Source organism: Ranitomeya imitator, chromosome 5, assembly GCF_032444005.1.
Source record: "Ranitomeya imitator isolate aRanImi1 chromosome 5, aRanImi1.pri, whole genome shotgun sequence".
Taxonomy (NCBI): Eukaryota; Metazoa; Chordata; class Amphibia; order Anura; family Dendrobatidae; genus Ranitomeya; species Ranitomeya imitator.
In genome coordinates, this window is record NC_091286.1 from 567,627,864 (window position 1) to 567,645,793 (window position 17,930).

Genomic DNA, 17,930 nt, shown 5'->3' on the forward strand with positions numbered 1-17,930 from the left:
AAGCCAGGGCAACTAAGGAGTGATTCTGCAAGAAGCATTTTAAAGACCTGGAGTGGCCTAACCAGTCTCCAGACCTGAACCCAATAGAAAATACTTGGAAGGAGCAGAAACTCAATGTTGCTCAGTGACATCCCCGAAACCTGAAAGATTTGGAGATCTGTATGGAGGAGGGGGCCAAAAATCCCCACTGCAGTGTGTGCAAACTTGATCAAGAACTACAGGAAACGTCTGACCTCTGCAATTGCGAACAAAGGTTTCTGTGTCAAATATTAAGTTTTGCTTTTCTATTGTATCAAATACTAATTTCATGCAAGAAAATGCAAATTAATTATGTAAAAAATCCTACAATGTGATTTCTGGATTTATTTTTAGAATCTATCTCTCACAGTTGAAGTGTACCTACGATAAAAATGAAAGACCTCTCTATTCCTTCTGGGTGGAAAAGTTTTCAAAATTGGCAGTGTATCAAATACTTATTTTCCACACTAAATATAACTTTATTGGTGCAACGTGAAAAAAAATTTGGAACAGTTCTTGGGGTATGAATACTTTCCAAGGCACTGTATTTATTGCGGGACAAATGTATTGAGCGATGAAATGCAATTTTGAAGAATAATCAGTGGGTTTGGTCAATTCTTTCCTAATGTGTTTGATGCCTTAAAAAGGTAAGTTCTATTATAGTTCTGTCACTCAAGAGCCCACGTTAGCCAAGTTCCGGCCCTAAATGTATGAAATATTACTGACAAGTAATAATTATCACATGCTGAGGTATAACATGAATCTACAGTGGGTGCAGAGGTTGTGTGGCCCTGGAATTTGGCAGTGGGGGGTGTCCCTTTGGTCCATATAAAAAGATAGTTGGGGACACTACTGTAGATTTTGTATTGGGGCCCATGAACTGCATGTTACACCACTGCCTCTATAGCTGCACCCCTGGCGACTCGCTCACGTGACATTTATCAGTTCAGCACAGCTGATTCCAATATAAAGGTTATAATGATGACATAAAACATTGCGATGTGCACAGATTGGAGCAGGTGAATTACACATTTCTGCATCATTCTTACCTACGTGTCCTATTAAGGTTTTCCATGAGTCTGCAGGTGCAGGGTAAACAGCTGGCAGTGCCTCCGTGCTTGCAGACGTGCTCTCGGGTGGGGAGGGGGTGTCTGCAGGTGGGTTGCTGGAGTCTTCATTGTGACTATATTCTCTGTTGGAAACAAAATGACATCTGTGACTAATCTAATGATTGACAGCACAGTACATGTAAATGCAACTGATATTGTTACTAACAGATTACCAAATTCCCAGTTTTATCGGTTATATTAGGTTGCAGGAGCGTAAATATAATGGGTGCAAGGACTCCTGTTGCACTCGGGCCCTGGAGCCTTTTGGGGCCCAAAAGTTCCCTTTAATTAACATAAGAAAACCAATACTAATAAAACACATAGTGTTCTTTTGGAGATTTTGCATTGCGACCCATGAATTTTGACATACGTTTGACATATTTTGCGGTCTTCTTCACTGCCCAGAGAATATACTCTGGCACAGCAGTCGCTGACCCAACTGGAGGAGGTAAATTGCATTTACATGCCACAATCACATACTTTCTGCAGCGTAAATGGAAATGATCCATAGATTTATTAACCTGATCTTATTGAAAGGGATTGTTCGGCCTTAGGCGCATACTGCGTGCTGTGAGGATTCTAGGATGCCGTCCCTGGAAGTGGACGATCATGGGACCGCAAGTAAGTGATTTTCATACTACCGACCACATTCAGACTAGACGTGTCTGGTCTCACTCCATACACTTGCATTGACATGTGGCCACACACGTCTAGTTGGCATATGACCGCACATATACAAATCACTACTTGGAGTCACACGCCTCCTGCTGCCGGCACCAGAGAATCATCACAGGGCACAGTGCATGTGATGTGAGGATTTACGAGTCTGCAGTCACAAAGAGTGACTGTACAACTGCAGACTTGGGCCAGACAATCCCTTAAAGGGAACCTGTCACCCCAAAAATCGCGGGTGAGGTAAGCCCACCGGCATCAGGGGCTCCGGTCCGCTGCGGCGCCTCCTATCTTCTTTCCATGACGTCCTCTTCTGATCTTCAGCCACGGCTCCGGCGCAGGCGTACAAAGTACTGCAGTGCGCAGGCGCCGGGCCTCTGACCTTTCCGGCGCCTGCGCACTGCAGTACTATCCTCTGCCCTCAACAGGGCAGAGCAAAGTACGCCTGCGCCGGAGCCGTGGCTGAAGATCAGAAGAGGACGTCATGGAAAGAAGATGGGAGGCGCCGCAGCGGACCGGAGACGCCCATCTGACCAGACCAGCAGCGGGACCGCCCCTGGGTGAGTATAATCTAACGTCTTTTTCTCCTTTTTCAGGTAACATCAGGGGCTTATCTACAGCATTACAGAATGCTGTAGATAAGCCCCTGATGCCGGTGGGCTTACTTCACCCGCGATTTTCGGGGTGACAGGTTCCCTTTAAACTCCTTCCCTCCGCAGGCAGTTTTCATTTTTGAGCTTTCAATTTTCCTCCTTTTCTTCCAAAAGTGATATTTTTATTTTTCCGTTGACATCCATATAGGGGCATTTTTTTTGCTTGATGAGTAGAATTTTAAATTATACCATTTATTTTTCCATGATGTACACCATACTGATATGAGAATACCATAACAATCAGAAGTGACCAGAAGAGCAAAGTAAATAAAATCAATATCTTTATTTATTACAATAGTAAAAGGTAACACTAAAAAGACAGGGGAAAAAAGGGGAAAATACCTCCAAAAATTAGTGGAGAGGAGACACCTAACCAGGTTTCAAGTAAAGGCCTGAAGAAAAAAAGGGTTGTCTATTCATATATGCCAAAATAGTGCAAAATTAGAAAGGCCACTTGTCCCAGATTAGAAACACAATAAAGATGTAAAAAATAGCCCTACTAACATGTCCTTAACATATTAATTACCGCCAGCACATAATGATGGAAGGAAAAATCCCATGCATAAATTATTATAAAAAACACGGCCATTACCTGCAGTGACTGATGCGGTATAGTGCGGCTATAGGACGGAGCTGTATCCTGCCCAGCGCCCGACGAGCGCCGTTTCGCAATAATGCTTCTTCTTTTTCTTTAGGCCTTTTTACTTGAAACCTGGTTAATTACATTTCTATTTGTCTCATAAGTCCTTTTGTTCATTCGATTGCCTACACACTGTTTTGTCATGTCCTTCAAATATTAATAATACCATAATTATAGTGTAGGCACTTGTGACTTTTTGGTGTCTCCTCCCCACTAATTTTTGGAGGTATTTTCCCCCTGTCTTTTTTAGTGTTACCTTTCACTATTGTAATAAATAAAGATATTGCTTTTATTTACTTTGCTCTTCTGGTCACTTCCCACTGTTCTGGTATTCTCATATCAGTATGGTGTATATCAAGTATAATGAAGTGCTTTCAGCCAGTTTACAACTAAGGACCATGGGATTTATCATTTATTTTTCCATACAGTGTACTGGAAAATGGAAAACATTGTAAGTTCTGTGAAAGGCTATGTTCCCACGGTGAGCTATTGGTGAGTTTTTGGTGTTGCAGATTTTCTGTACCATTTCTACACCCAATAGATAAAATTGGTCACTTGCATATTTTCGAAAAAAAAGCAGCGCAAAATACTCACGAAAAACTCATCGTGAGAACGTAGCCAAATAGTGAAAACAACCTGCGGCTACGCATCCTTTTTTCCCCTAGGGGACCTAGTTCACCACTATGGCCATTACTTAGCTTCTCTGCTTTCTGATGCCTTGAAACTCCTGCCTCGGGGACTCTCCTTATCTCACATTTCCCTTTTCTGTCTGGCTTGTTACCCCTCTGAGTTATAAACGCAGAGTCGTACTGCTAGGCGTTCTGTCCCAAGACCCATCTCCAGTGCATTACTTAGTCTTTGTTGGTTTTCCTTGTCTCTACTCCAGATCTCTCTATCCACTGCCTCAGTCTCCATTCACGTCAGGGACACCCTCGACACGCGGCTCTGCTGACTAGTCTGTCCTTATGTCTGTCTTCACTGCAGGCTGAGCCCTAAGCGACCTCCTGACAGGACACATTCTCTGTCCTTTCACTTTTTGACCCCCCAACCTGGGCTAGTCCCAGCTATTACATAGTAACATAGTAACATAGTTAGTAAGGCCGAAAAAAGACATTTGTCCATCCAGTTCAGCCTATATTCCATCATAATAAATCCCCAGATCTACGTCCTTCTACAGAACCTAATAATTGTATGATACAATATTGTTCTGCTCCAGGAAGACATCCAGGCCTCTCTTGAACCCCTCGACTGAGTTCGCCATCACCACCTCCTCAGGCAAGCAATTCCAGATTCTCACTGCCCTAACAGTAAAGAATCCTCTTCTATGTTGGTGGAAAAACCTTCTCTCCTCCAGACGCAAAGAATGCCCCCTTGTGCCCGTCACCTTCCTTGGTATAAACAGATCCTCAGCGAGATATTTGTATTGTCCCCTTATATACTTATACATGGTTATTAGATCGCCCCTCAGTCGTCTTTCTTCTAGACTAAATAATCCTAATTTCGCTAATCTATCTGGGTATTGTAGTTCTCCCATCCCCTTTATTAATTTTGTTGCCCTCCTTTGTACTATTAGCTTTAAGGCTCTCTACTGTCGGGCAGAACACAACAGTGTCACCAATAACGCATGCCCCGACACACATCACAGCAATACGCGTGTCTTCAAGGGGGAACGTGGGCAGTATGTCCATCTCTTATAAGCCCACTACTATGACTGAAAGCCCGAGGCTGCCAGGAAGAATAAAGTTAATTTCCTCCTGGCTGCGCGGCTCTCAGGTTCCCTTTGATGTGTAATAGTAGAATGAATCTGGACATCAGAACTGTCATTCAAGGAGAAGAACCCACTCCTCAAGCAATCACGAAGTAAGACGAGACTGCATACCTCTGAACTACTCAAGAGACAAACTGAGAACCCCCTTAAAGAGCAGATATTGATCTTAGAGCCATGCATCCATATCTCCTGTGTTTGCTATGGAAAAGAGTCAGAATTGGAGATATTTCGACAGGAAGATGAAAGACCCCAAACTTCACCTGGCAGTAAGCTATAGTGCTGCTGATATAGGTGAAGCCCATAGATATGATCCAGCAATTACTGGTGTACAGGAACAATGATCATCCAGCAGGTTCATTGAAAGCCTCCATAATTACTCATCATAGGACGTATTTATAGTTCTGGAGCCAATGTGCTATTATTATTTGCTTCACTGAACGTAAGATGCAAAACAAAGATGACAGTTTTATTAAATGTCACAGGATTCATCGCTCCAGGAGAATAGATTCTTCCTCGAATTTCAGGAAATGATTGTGCCTGGAAATGCATGCATTTATCCTGCTAAAATAAAGCACCACTTCTCTTCTACATCAAGTCACGGTATATTATAATAAACAGGATTAATTAAAAAAGGGATAATTTAATGTTATTAGGATCATTCTTGGCATGTGAACAGAACATGATCAGAATCAGGCCTTATGAGTTCCTGAAGACGAGCATTTTACTAGACATCCTCCTTGACAAGTGAAGCCTTCAACACCAAGAATTTTTTTTAGGAGTTATTTTTATGAGGTTTTCCTTTTGATTTATTATGAGAACTGTCACCTGAGCCTGCACCATGCACCAGATTCAACAGTACATTAAGGTGTGGGTGACTACTTTAAAGCTCTACATACAGTTACCTCATGGTGTGGGAATAAGTTAAAGGTATTCTATGGAACCATAACATTTATGGTTTAGCCATAGGGTGCAATGCCAATGAGAACAATGAATGGGCAGTGGCATCCCCCTCAATATGGACATGGGCACAATAGTTCGTCACTTGTACCAGACAAAGCTGCTTATTTGGACGAGACACTGAGCCTATATAAATTGGCTAAATTGGCAGTGGGCCCAAAGGTCAACCCCCTCTGATGACTATAGGCCACTAATGTTATAGTTCCCCAAAACATTTTTTCAGTAGGAATAGGAGTTTAGCTATAGTGTGTTTGCATCGTGTGCATATAAAGGTGTGGCCTGCCTTTCCTTGAGCTGGGCATTAGATTGATGTGGTCTCCCATGGCTGTGTGTCCACTAGTTGGGCCCAGTCCTTATCAGCCCTTATCCACATGCATGTCACTTGACAAACGGTAAGATTTTTAATATTAGAGTTAGGACTGTCCCAATTAGGTTCACTGTGAAGTGGTGGGATGGCTTTTGCATTTTTTTTTAATAAAAAAAAAACGTTAACTAAGTACCCTATATTATTTTCATGCAATATTGCTGTCTATTTACTGTAGGGTATTTAATCATTATGTTTCTGTCTTTGGATTTTTCAGCAGCTAACAACTATGTAGCATGTGGCCACTGCGCTGTCTATTATGTCCTCCTTTATGTAGTCTATCCGAGCTCCCCTATCTCTAAAATTCCATCTTCTTCTACTGCTACTAATGTGGGCTGCTTAGTTGTTTTCTCAGCTGATGGACCCCATAAGAGAGGAAAGCAACCTACAGATTGCTAAACTTCTCAGTTATCCATGCAGTGGAGGGGATCTGTCATAAGATTCATGATGCCTGAGCCACCGGCAGCATCAATCAGACACTGGCAGCACAATTGCAGCCAAGTATATTTTTTTCAGAAATGCTGCAGTATTTCAGAGTAAACATACTTAGAAAAACAAGCTTCTCCCCGCCCCCATCCAGTTGACTGACAGGTCTCTCCTTATTTGAATACATAGGAAGAGACCTATATATCATGGGAATCTGGAGACAGGTTCCCTTTAACTTATCAATGGCGTACAGAAGTTTCAGTGTGATAACTTTAAATACCGTATATACTCGAGTATAAGCCAAGATTTTCAGCCCAAATTTTTGGGCTGAAAGTGCCCCTCTCGGCTTATACTCGAGTCACGGTCGGTGGCAGGGTCGGCGGGTGAGGGGGAGAGAGGTCTGAGGCATACTTACCTGCTCCCGGTGCTCCTGGCGCTCCCCCTGCCCGTCCCACGGTCTTCGGGTGCTGCAGCTCTTCCCCTGTTCAGCGGTCACGTGGGACCGCTCATTAGAGAAATGAATATGGACTCCACTCCCATAGGGGTGGAGCCGCATATTCATTTCTCTAATGAGCGGTAACGGTGACCGCTGATAGAGGAAGAGGCTGCGGCACCCGGAGACCAGCTGTCCGGGGGAAGGAGCGGGACGCCGGGAGCAGGTAAGTATTTCATATTCACCTGTCCACGTTCCACACGCCGGGCGCCGCTCCATCTTCCCGGCGTCTCTGCGCACTGACTGTGCAGGTCAGAGGGCGCAATGACGCATATAGTGTGTGCGCCGCCCTCTGCCTGATCAGTCAGTGCAGAGAGACGCGGGGACGGGACGCTGAGGAACTGGAAGCAAGAGAGGTGAGTATGGCATTTTTTTTTTTTTTATTATTGCAGCAGCAGCAATGGCACAGCTTTCTATGGTACATCTATGGGGCAATAATGAATGGTGCAGAGCACTATATGGCACAGCTATGGGGCAATAATGAACGGTGCAGAGCACTATATGGCATAGCTATGGGGCAATAATGAACGGTGCAGAGCACTATATGGCACAGCTATGGGGCAATAATGAACGGTGCAGAGCACTATATGGCATAGCTATGGGGCAATAATGAACGGTGCAGAGCACTATATGGCACAGCTATGGGGCAATAATGAACGGTGCAGAGCACTATATATACAGCTATGGGGCAAGAATGAATGGTGCAGAGCACTATATGGCACAGCTATGGGGCAAGAATGAACGGTGCAGAGCACTATATGGCACAGCTATGGGGCAATAATGAACGGTGCAGAGCACTATATGGCACAGCTATGGGGCAATAATGAACGGTGCAGAGCACTATATGGCACAGCTATGGGGCAATAATGAACGGTGCAGAGCACTATATGGCATAGCTATGGGGCAATAATGAATGGTGCAGAGCACTATATGGCACAGCTTTCTATGGTACATCTATAGGGCAATAATGAACGGTATGGAGCATCTATTTTTATTTTTGAAATTCACCGGTAGCTGCTGCATTTTCTACCCTAGGCTTATACTCAATAAGTTTTCCCAGTTTTTTGTGGCAAAATTAGGGGGGTCGGCTTATACTCGGGTCGGCTTATACTCGAGTATATACGGTATCTCTAAAATTTAGTGGGCATAAAGGTAAATGCTGGTCATTAGATAATCACATTTCTTTAAAAAAGGCAACTATGGCAAGCTGATCAAAATCAAAGCACATTGTGTACTTTGCACTTTAGGAAACAAGAATTTATTTTTAGGTGTCTGACATATACATGAGAATGAATGTCAACAAAGTCTATATTCCTCAATAATTTCTCTTTCAGCCCCCTAAAAGGAATGTTTCCCGCTGTTCATACAGCCCGATCTATGGACAACGCGGCGTAGACAAGGAGAAGCTGAGCAGTACGATATATAGAGTTGTTGGAAAAGATTCATTATGACTTGTATTTTATTCATTGAATTTGATAAATTTGTATTAATTCATTTTATTAAATTAAATCCCTGCTCAGTGATTGACAGCTATGTCATATAGGCAAGGCTAAAAAACAGAGGAGAGCTAGGAACTAAAGGACACAGGAGTATTAGATGATTCCACAATGCGTTTCGACTGTAACTCCGTGCTCATCAGGTGGAGGTCGAAACACATTGTGGAATCATCTAATACTCTTGTGTCCTTTCGTTCCTAGCGCTCCTCTGACTGTTTTTTCATTCTACTACTGCGCCCATCCTCCGTAGGAGGCACATGGCTGGAGCTACGGTGGACTTTTCATTTCATCCGACCTATCTGCTTCCTCTGCGCTCCCCAGAGACCGCAATACACTTGTCTGTTATATAGGCAAGGCTGTCAGTCATTGAGCAGGACCGCCTACTGGACTCCTAAGCAAACACCAGGGATTTCAATTAAAAAAATGCAGGTTTTGCTGACACTTTTCCCACAGAAATATCTACCAGTCTGATCAGCTCCTCCTGCTCTATAACACCCGCCTGCAGATCAGATCCCATTTTCATACCTTGAACTGGCTCTCCGTTACATTCCTTTTTTGCTATTGTTATAGTGCCTGTAATAAGGAGGCGACTTGTGTCATTGTGAGGGGCTCTATAGAACTTCAGGCCCCATAATAAGTAAAAAGATTTCTACAGATGAGAAGGATGTGAAGTGGACTGAGAATACGCCTATGGCAATCAGGTCATTCCCTGCCAATTTCTATGTAACCTTCATTTACTTCTGAGGATCATAGTTATTTGAGATGAAACTTCCTTTTTAGGTTTCACTGTAGTTTAATAAGAGCAATAATTTAATAGTCCCCAGCAGTAAACTAAACAAAGCCATGAATTATATTATTTTGGCAATTCCCAGCGGCACTATGTAAGTACTGAAAAATAAGAAACGTCAAACAGATTCTCCTAATCTACTGAATAGAATTAATATGGAAAGAGTGAGAAAGAGCAGAAGTCACATAGTCTGCTACTCTGGAAGAAGTGTTTCAGCATTCACATGTCACTACTTTTAGACAGTATTTTTATGGTGTGGATTTCTATTGCGACTGTGTTGTTTTTTTTTTTACTTAAATGTATGTACAGTATGTGAAAAGCAGAGTGTCTCCTAACTAAAATACGGTAATATCCAGTAATTTAAGGCGTCTATTTTGGACTAAGGCATTTTTCTGTAAAAAAATAAAAGCAAAACATTTTTTTAGGTGATTTGGTCTTATTTATTAATAAAAAATAGAACTGTGGGTACAACTCTTTGGCTAAGGATCTGTGCAATTTTGTCGCATTTTTTTCGGCACAGATTTGTCACAAAACTTTAAGGTTACCCTGGTACCAGCCAAAGTAAATGAGAATCTTGAATTCCCATGCACATATTGCTTATTTTTTCCTTGCAGATTTGCAATAGATTTAAATCTGCAGCGTGTCAATTCTTTCACCGGTTTAGCGCAGAATTCAGGCATACTAATGAGTGGGGAAAAAACCTGCAACAAAAGCACATATAGAAAAGGCGTTAAAAATGTAGCAAAAACGTACCTATTTTACGCAGTGTTTCTCCTACCAAGAAATGCAGAAATGGTGTAGAAATTTCTGCACCAAATACTTAATAAGTTATTCAAGTAGTGGACAACTTCTTTGTCATACCCCTCACTTGGCCCCCATAAAATAATAAAGCTTATACTCACCCCCCGTGCTGGCGCCGTTCCCGCGGTGTTGGCACTCTGTTTCCCAGGGCTCTCGTGCTGTTGTTGTAACACATGACGCTGGCACCCAAACAGAGCTGGCGTCACTGTCCCCACCTCTTGTCGAATTGAGCAGGAAGAGGAAGTCCAATATCAGCTGCAGCCTGGACTTCCTCTTCATGTGTGATTTGTAAGAGGGTAGGGACAGTGATGCTGGTGCTGATTGACTGCCGGCGTCACGTGTCAAAACACCACATGAGGGCTCCGGGACCACGAGTGTCAACACCGTGGGAATGGTGCCGGTACAGGAGGTGAGTATAGGCTTTATTATTTTTTGGGGACCAAACATTTTGATCAAGAAGGGGTTGTCATAGTAGTGGACAACCCCTTTAATGTGTGCCCATACCCTGAGAAGGCTAAGAAGAGCTAATCCTATTCAATGCAGGACAAAATCTTTTAGTAGGAATTGATCGATCCACAGACTTGACCCCAGTAGGACATCATAGGCAATGTACTTAATGTGGTTGCCAAAAAATAGGTAATCAATTTCAGGCCAAACATCAGATTGGCGCTAGTGTTGGGTGTCGAACCCCTCATCTGGTATTCATGATCCATTCTAAGTAAAGTTTAAAGGTGGTGACCTGTACTGTTGCGTTCTTGCCAGTAAAGACACCAATCGTGTTGAATTGTATTGCAATATGTATTATGTCATACATCTTTGTATATATCGTGTCATGTGAATTGTGTTGTAATCTACAATGTGTAGTAGTGCCATAAATAATGTGAAATGTAGGATAGGTAGTATTGGATGCAGATAGTTGACTGTAGTATAGGCAGTGATGATAAGGTATTAGAGTTAATGTTTGGGATTAGCCCCCAGGGGATTAGATAGTGCTAGGGAAAGTAACGGAGTTCCTGTTAGTTAGATAAATAGGGTTTGAAGAGTAAAGAGAGCTGAGCTGCATAGGAGGGTGATCCTAAGTGAGAGGAGACTAAGGATGAGGGATAGTGTGATCCTGAAGAGAAGTGACTGACGAGACGGAGTGGCTTCCAGAGAGGTGTCTTTGAATGGAACGCCGTGTCCCAAACCGCAGTGCTTGTAGTGGAAGCAAAAAGTAACAGACATAAGCAGGACTGAGTACGATGGACTAATTCAAGAGTTCCAGGGCACCAGTAGTTGAAAAAATAGGATGCCGAACCGAAGAGCAAGTAAGGAGACTTGCTGATCAGGACTGTAGCGTCAAAGTTGGGTTATGGCACAGTAGTGTAGGGGATCAGTCCTTGCTAGGCACTGAATGACACTGACTTTAAAGAGACCATGCTCCCTCTTGGATTTGTGTGTACTTGGACAAGTCATTTGTCCCCTGTATTTTGCTATGTGTTGGTTTTGGACAAGAAGCAGGAAGTGTGAGAGGTCTCGTGTCTGAGGGAGACTGGGAGGACTGTTTTCTGTGTCCTAACAATGAGAGACTGACAAATGAACTAATGGCTAAAAGGGAGAAAATAGTGCCTGGCTACTGCAGGATTGATCACCAGGATCAAAAGGAAAGAGTCACATCGCACATCCAGACTAGTTCTCCCCGAACACCTGTAATCTGACTGAGAAAATAACACTGTGTTACCAATCATCTCTCAACATTGAAAGTGGGAACAAAACTTGCCCGAACCTGGAAGAAGAGAGATCAGTTAACTGACAAAAGAGCTCAACTCAACAAACTCAGCTCAGTTACAACAGGACCAAGCAGCAGCTATCAGACCTTCTAAGCGCTACAGAACTGTGAGTGACACTGGTGTTAACTGTGTTTGGGTGTAGAGCAAGATTTTTTTTAGCTAGGACACTGTAGCAGCATGGCCCTATTATTGGTAGCCAGGTAATAAGTTAGAAGAGAGTAGTTTGTAAAACTTGTTTATACTGTTTGTATTGAACTTTGCATTGCCATAGCTGGAGCGCAGCTGGTGTGACACACTCCAGCTATCTCTCCTTGCATTTATTATTGCTATTATCATTACAATAACTGTTAGGGAACCGTCACACAGTGCCATTTTGATCGCTAGGACGGTACGATTCGTGACGTTCCAGCGATATCCATACGATATCGCTGTGTCTGACACGCAGCAGCGATCAGGGATCCTGCTGAGAATCGTACGTCGTAGCAGATCGTTTGGAACATTCTTTCGTCGCTGGATCTCCCGCTGTCATCGCTAGATCGGTGTGTGTGACACCGATCTAGCGATGCGTTTGCTTGTAACCAGGGTAAACATCGGGTTACTAAGCGCAGGGCCGCACTTAGTAACCCGATGTTTACCCTGGTTACCAGCGTAAATGTAAAAAAAAACAAACAGTACATACTTACATTCCGGTGTCCGTCAGGTCCCTTGCCGTCTGCTTCCCGCACTCACTGACTGCCGGCCGTAAAGTGAAAGCAGAGCACAGCGGTGACGTCACCGCTGTGCTTTCACTTTACGGCCGGCAGTCAGTGAGTGCGGGAAGCAGACGGCAAGGGACAGACACCGGAATGTAAGTATGTAGTGTTTGTTTTTTTTACGCTGGTAACCAGGGTAAACATCGGGTTACTAAGTGCGGCCCTGCGCTTAGTAACCCGATGTTTACCCTGGTTACCCGGGGACCTCGGCATCGTTGGTCGCTGGAGAGCTGTCTGTGTGACCACACTACGACTTACCAACGATCACGGCCAGGTCATATCGCTGGTCGTGATCGTTGGTAAATCGTATAGTGTGACGGTACCCTTAGTCTTATTTTCCAGCATATAATCCTCTGTTTTCCAATAAAGCCAGTGTTTTGTTTCTGCCTCCTCGTCTACAGTACCTTAATTGAGTCCTGCCTGGAGGAGTCGTTCAGACACCGCTACAGTAGGATGAAACAGTGTGCCTCACTAGCCGTGGAGTAAACTACGGAGGAAAGATATTGAAAGTGAAAAATGCTTATTACTTTCAAGCAATTGTCCATGAGACTTTGTACCTGCTATCCCTTGTATATACCTTTACCAAGTTACCACCCAGTAAAGAGTTTGTGTTGGAACAGAAGTCTCCATCATTAAAATGTAAAAGACACGGTCCTGCCAGCCCACACCACCCACTACAAGTGGCCTGGACGGGCGTGATGCCCTCACAGTACATGTCCATACACCCAGCCAGGACCCACACTTTCATGTAGCGCGTCGGGGCGTAAAAGGAGACAAGCTACCACCCCTCTCCTCCACCACAATAAGACAATCAAGTCTTGAACAACCCCATTATTACAATTACCCTCTAGCCAGGGGGAAACAAACTATTGGTGCAACCTGTTCAACCACACAGGAGCACAATAGGTAAGCGGGCCACTACTACCTCCAGAGCAGGTGGAATTGGGCATTATAATGCACTATTGGGCTGCAAAGTGTACATATATTTAGCTTTGCATAGGGTCCCTCTTCTATCTGTAACCACTCCTGCCTCTAGAGCACTTTGTACACTAGAGACCATGTCACCATAGTATAAAAAGAGCATTAAACATAAACTGTAGTTAACTTCCAGACTGGAAGTATTAGAAAAATAGATACAACCCATAGACCACCATAGAATATATATGAGCTATGAAGTAAAGTCATAAACTACCAGCAATGTTGTTCAGTTTACTTATTGATCACCAGTTAGTTTTTCCAGATTAGAAGTATTAACTCCTAGGCCACCAGGAAACTTTCTAACTAACACATCAGACTATAAGAAAATTATTGTATTAACCTGCTAGATAACAGCGATATTATCCACTAAAGCATAGGCTACCAGATATTATCTACTAATCCACTGGTCCACTAGAAATAGTTTATTCTACAAAATTGTCTATCTTCAAAAATGTTCTCTTAGCTATGGAAGTAATAATGGTGAGTACTGTGGATGAAAAGTAATGGAAGACACAAACTATTCATATCCGTTACTGAACTTAAATTCTCATTTCATCTCTGGTAGTGCAGTTTACTAGTTTTTTCTATTATTTTATTCTTGCTACTCACCTGAGGATTACATATTTTTTTAAACCTGCTATTTGGTTCCAGATATTTTGGGCCTTTTTGCTTTCTTAGTTCAACAAGATTAATTTTTGGTCTTAACAAGGTGATTATGCAAAACAGCGTAAAAAACACCAACCCTCTAAAATCCTCAGAGCAATACGCCCTTGTTGAAGAACACAAAAATTAGCATATAGGGCCCACTAAATAACAAGACATGGAATAAATAATATCTCTGGAACCATATTGAAAATTTAAAGCAGAAAATTCAGGGGAGCAGGGGAAAAAATAGGAGCAAAAATTGGCCACTTTTGACCTGCAGACAGGTTCTCTTTAAGAGATCGGTGTAGGCATCATTGCTACATTTTCTGCTATATGATATTAGTCTGCTACCATAATTTAGCTTTTGCGTGTGTTTTTTACATCCAAAATCTAAAGTGGTTGCTAAACATGGGAAAAATATATGAAAAAGGATTACCGTAACTGTGTAAGGAAGGCTTCACCAGCTATATAAAAAATAATAACTATCCGAGCTAAATATAACAAGCAGTCCAAGAAAATATCTTATCTACCTACAAATTGTCATGCGAGACTGGCAGCTAATGCAGTTGGATTTGGTGATGCAAAAGGAAAGGGCAGCACAAGCATCCAAGGTCAAATCTTTGGATTCTTCGCAGATCAATTTATAAAAAATGTGGAGCAGCTGCCTTGTATCTGTTGGGAGAAGAAAGAGGCGAAGAAAGCAACAATCTTGTTCTCTGATAACAATGGGTCTCATAATGAAATGTCAGTAATCACTATTAGAAAGTGGCAGAGATGAAATTGCACAGTTATATTCTAAGAGATTACATCTAAATTACAGACCTGGCAAAAATCCAAACCTCTGAAGTCTGGGATACAAAAATAAAGAGTGAATGGGAAGAAGTGGAGATGCAAGATTTCCACCTGATGTCGGTAAAGCAAGATGCTGTTTGTTGAGATGAGATCCTTGTCCTTCATCTGATCAACAAGATTACAAACTGACAGAGTCCAATGGATCTGTATCCAGAAAGAGAGTGCTGAATGCTCTAAAGAACCTTCTCACTACAAGAAACAGACTCCATACAGACCAGGGCAGCTACATGAACATTGAGCTGACAAGACCCTGGAGACAAAGGAAATGACTATTCTTGGCATGCTAATCACATTGCCATTTCCTTGGGCGGAGTGGTAACTTTTGAACAACACATAGTTCATGACACTTACATTAACCAATCCCTTGTTTTTTACCTTTACACCTTACATACATGTACAGTACAGATGAGCAAAATGATTCACAGGACCCTGATCCATTGGCCACATCGGAAGTCAGTAGCAAGCAGATGAGAGCCCTGTGAACTATTTCTTACGTGCTGGCATCCCTGGCGTCTCATCTTATTATCAGGTCTGGCGTGTTCCGCTTACGCTTGAAGATATCAGTCTGGTGTGATTCACAAATGATGTTGCAGCGGGCATACTACGGTAATTAGGAGAGGCACCAGGGATGCTGGCAGGTAGACGAAGGTTCCCAGGGCTCTGGTTTGGCAGCCATAAATAACAATTTTGACTGCTGGATCAGGGCACTACAAATGATTTTGCTCTTCTCTACTGTACGGCTTTGGTTACGGTCTCTTGTTGTACTGTCTCTTGTTTCCTCTCAGACACCCTTCTCAAAGACTTTTCATCTTTAACCTAGACCCTCTTCTCAGGCCTTTGCTTCTCTCACCCAGATGCTGTTGTTCTGAGATCCAATCACTCACATGATTCTTCTAAGGATATGTAGTAGGCAATCTCAATACGAGAAAATTAGACCACACTTCAACCCTGACCAGTGACATCAAATTTGTTGCTCTGGGCCTCATGTGACCATCATGTGTATGATCATAGTATAATGGCCCCACACAGACTGATGGCTCTCCCACATCCCCAATACAACATGATGGTCCCACAGTCCTCCCACACATGATAACCCCATAGCACCCACACATAGTATGATGCCTCCACAGCCTCCCTCCTCTATACAAACAGTATTATGGCCCCAACAGAGCTCCACACAGTATAATGCCCTTACAGCCCATCCACACAGTATGATGCCAGCATAGCCCCTGTAAGAAGAGGGCCCGGATTGGTGGTACCATTTTCACGCCGGGGCCCGAACTGTCGGGGCTGTCACCTTTGTTGTCTGGGGAAGGCTTAGAGACCCTGACCAACCTTTGCACTTGACGTCAGGGGGTGGAGTGTGGATAAAAAGGGCAGAGCATGCAAAATGGGGTAGAGACTTGGCAGGAAGACGCACCGTGCAGAAGGGGAATTTGGGTGCTCCGTCCTCTGAGCACCGTGGCAGCACAGGACCGCGCTACATTGTCCCGGCAGCTCCCTACAAAGACTGTGACTGGAGAACCTTTTTCCACCCGTTGGCCCCTGATGTACAAGTACCCACTTGACTCAGGCCACAGTATAATGCGCGCATGCCGCCTAAAAGAAACCGGGTGACTTACTGAGAACTTTACCCTTACTCACCCTCTGACTTCTGCCGGGCTTTGTTCAGCCCCGGTAGTGCACAGTACTTCTTCTCTCCTTGCTACTCCGTACGACATCGAGAACACTCTGCCATCGCCCAGGACCAAACCACCGACGCTTACAAGCCTACATCGTTTCCACCACATGCTGACTGTGCCGGCACCACCGCGCACACCCAAGCTCCTCATTCTGAAGCCATCGGACCGATAAGTTTATTACTGTTGAACATTGTTTATACCCTTTGCCTTTACTAGCTCCGTCAGTGTAACGAGAGTGTAAATACCACTTGTCAATACGGTTCCTTCTCCCTGCACGGAGGATATCCCTGTTATAGTAAACATATGCAAAAAAGAAAAATATAACGGCACTGCTGTGGGGCCAGACAACCATATGCTGAATGGAGTGCTTTCCGGATAGAGACCGCCTCTATGGACTCCAGGTGCTCATGCAAAAACAGGGTGAATGCAGCAAAAAAGAAAAATGCAGATAGCACTCACCGGTCCTTAAAACGTCATCCTTTATTCAAACTTTAAAATGTCATGGCCAGAGGAACAGGTTGCTGGGATGTGCAAGCTGGTGTAAGACATGGTGTTGCTGGGATGTGTGAGCTGGTGTTATAGTCAATTTAATTTTAACCCTTGCTCTGCCTCCTGTCCGTTACTGCATCTCGCTACCTGCTTACATCCCCACACAGTACGATGTCCCATATTTCCAAATACGGTATGATTACCCCCTACAGCCCACCACACAGTATGATGCCCTTACAGCCTCATTCACAGTATGATGTTCTCACAGACCCTCCACACAGAATGCCCCTATAGTCCCCGACACATAGTATGATGACCCATAGTTCCCACACAGTATAGTTGTCCCCCACAGAATACCACACAGTATGATTCTTGCACAGTTCCCCAAATGGTATGATACCACATGGCTCCTCACACAGTATGATGGTTCCCCACAGCCCCCCACACTGTATGATGGTTCTTCACAGCCCCTCACACAGTATGTTGGCCACACAGCTTCCCCACACAGTATAATGGAGAAAAGTAAATTCATATGACAGAGCTACTTTCCCCATTGTAAAGAGAGCATTTTCCTCAACC

At 43.5% G+C, this 17,930-nt stretch overlaps 1 protein-coding gene across 4 annotated transcripts in view; it reads right to left on the bottom strand.

Annotated features, from left to right (window-relative positions):
* The window catches only part of NGEF (neuronal guanine nucleotide exchange factor), a 248,634-nt gene that overhangs the window by 88,696 nt on the left and 142,008 nt on the right, over positions 1 to 17,930 (bottom strand). For all 4 annotated transcript variants that reach the window (XM_069727764.1, XM_069727763.1, XM_069727766.1 and 1 more), the window contains one exon: positions 1,068 to 1,210. In XM_069727764.1, coding sequence (XP_069583865.1) covers positions 1,068 to 1,210 — 143 coding nt within the window. The remainder of the gene's footprint in view (positions 1 to 1,067; positions 1,211 to 17,930) is intronic.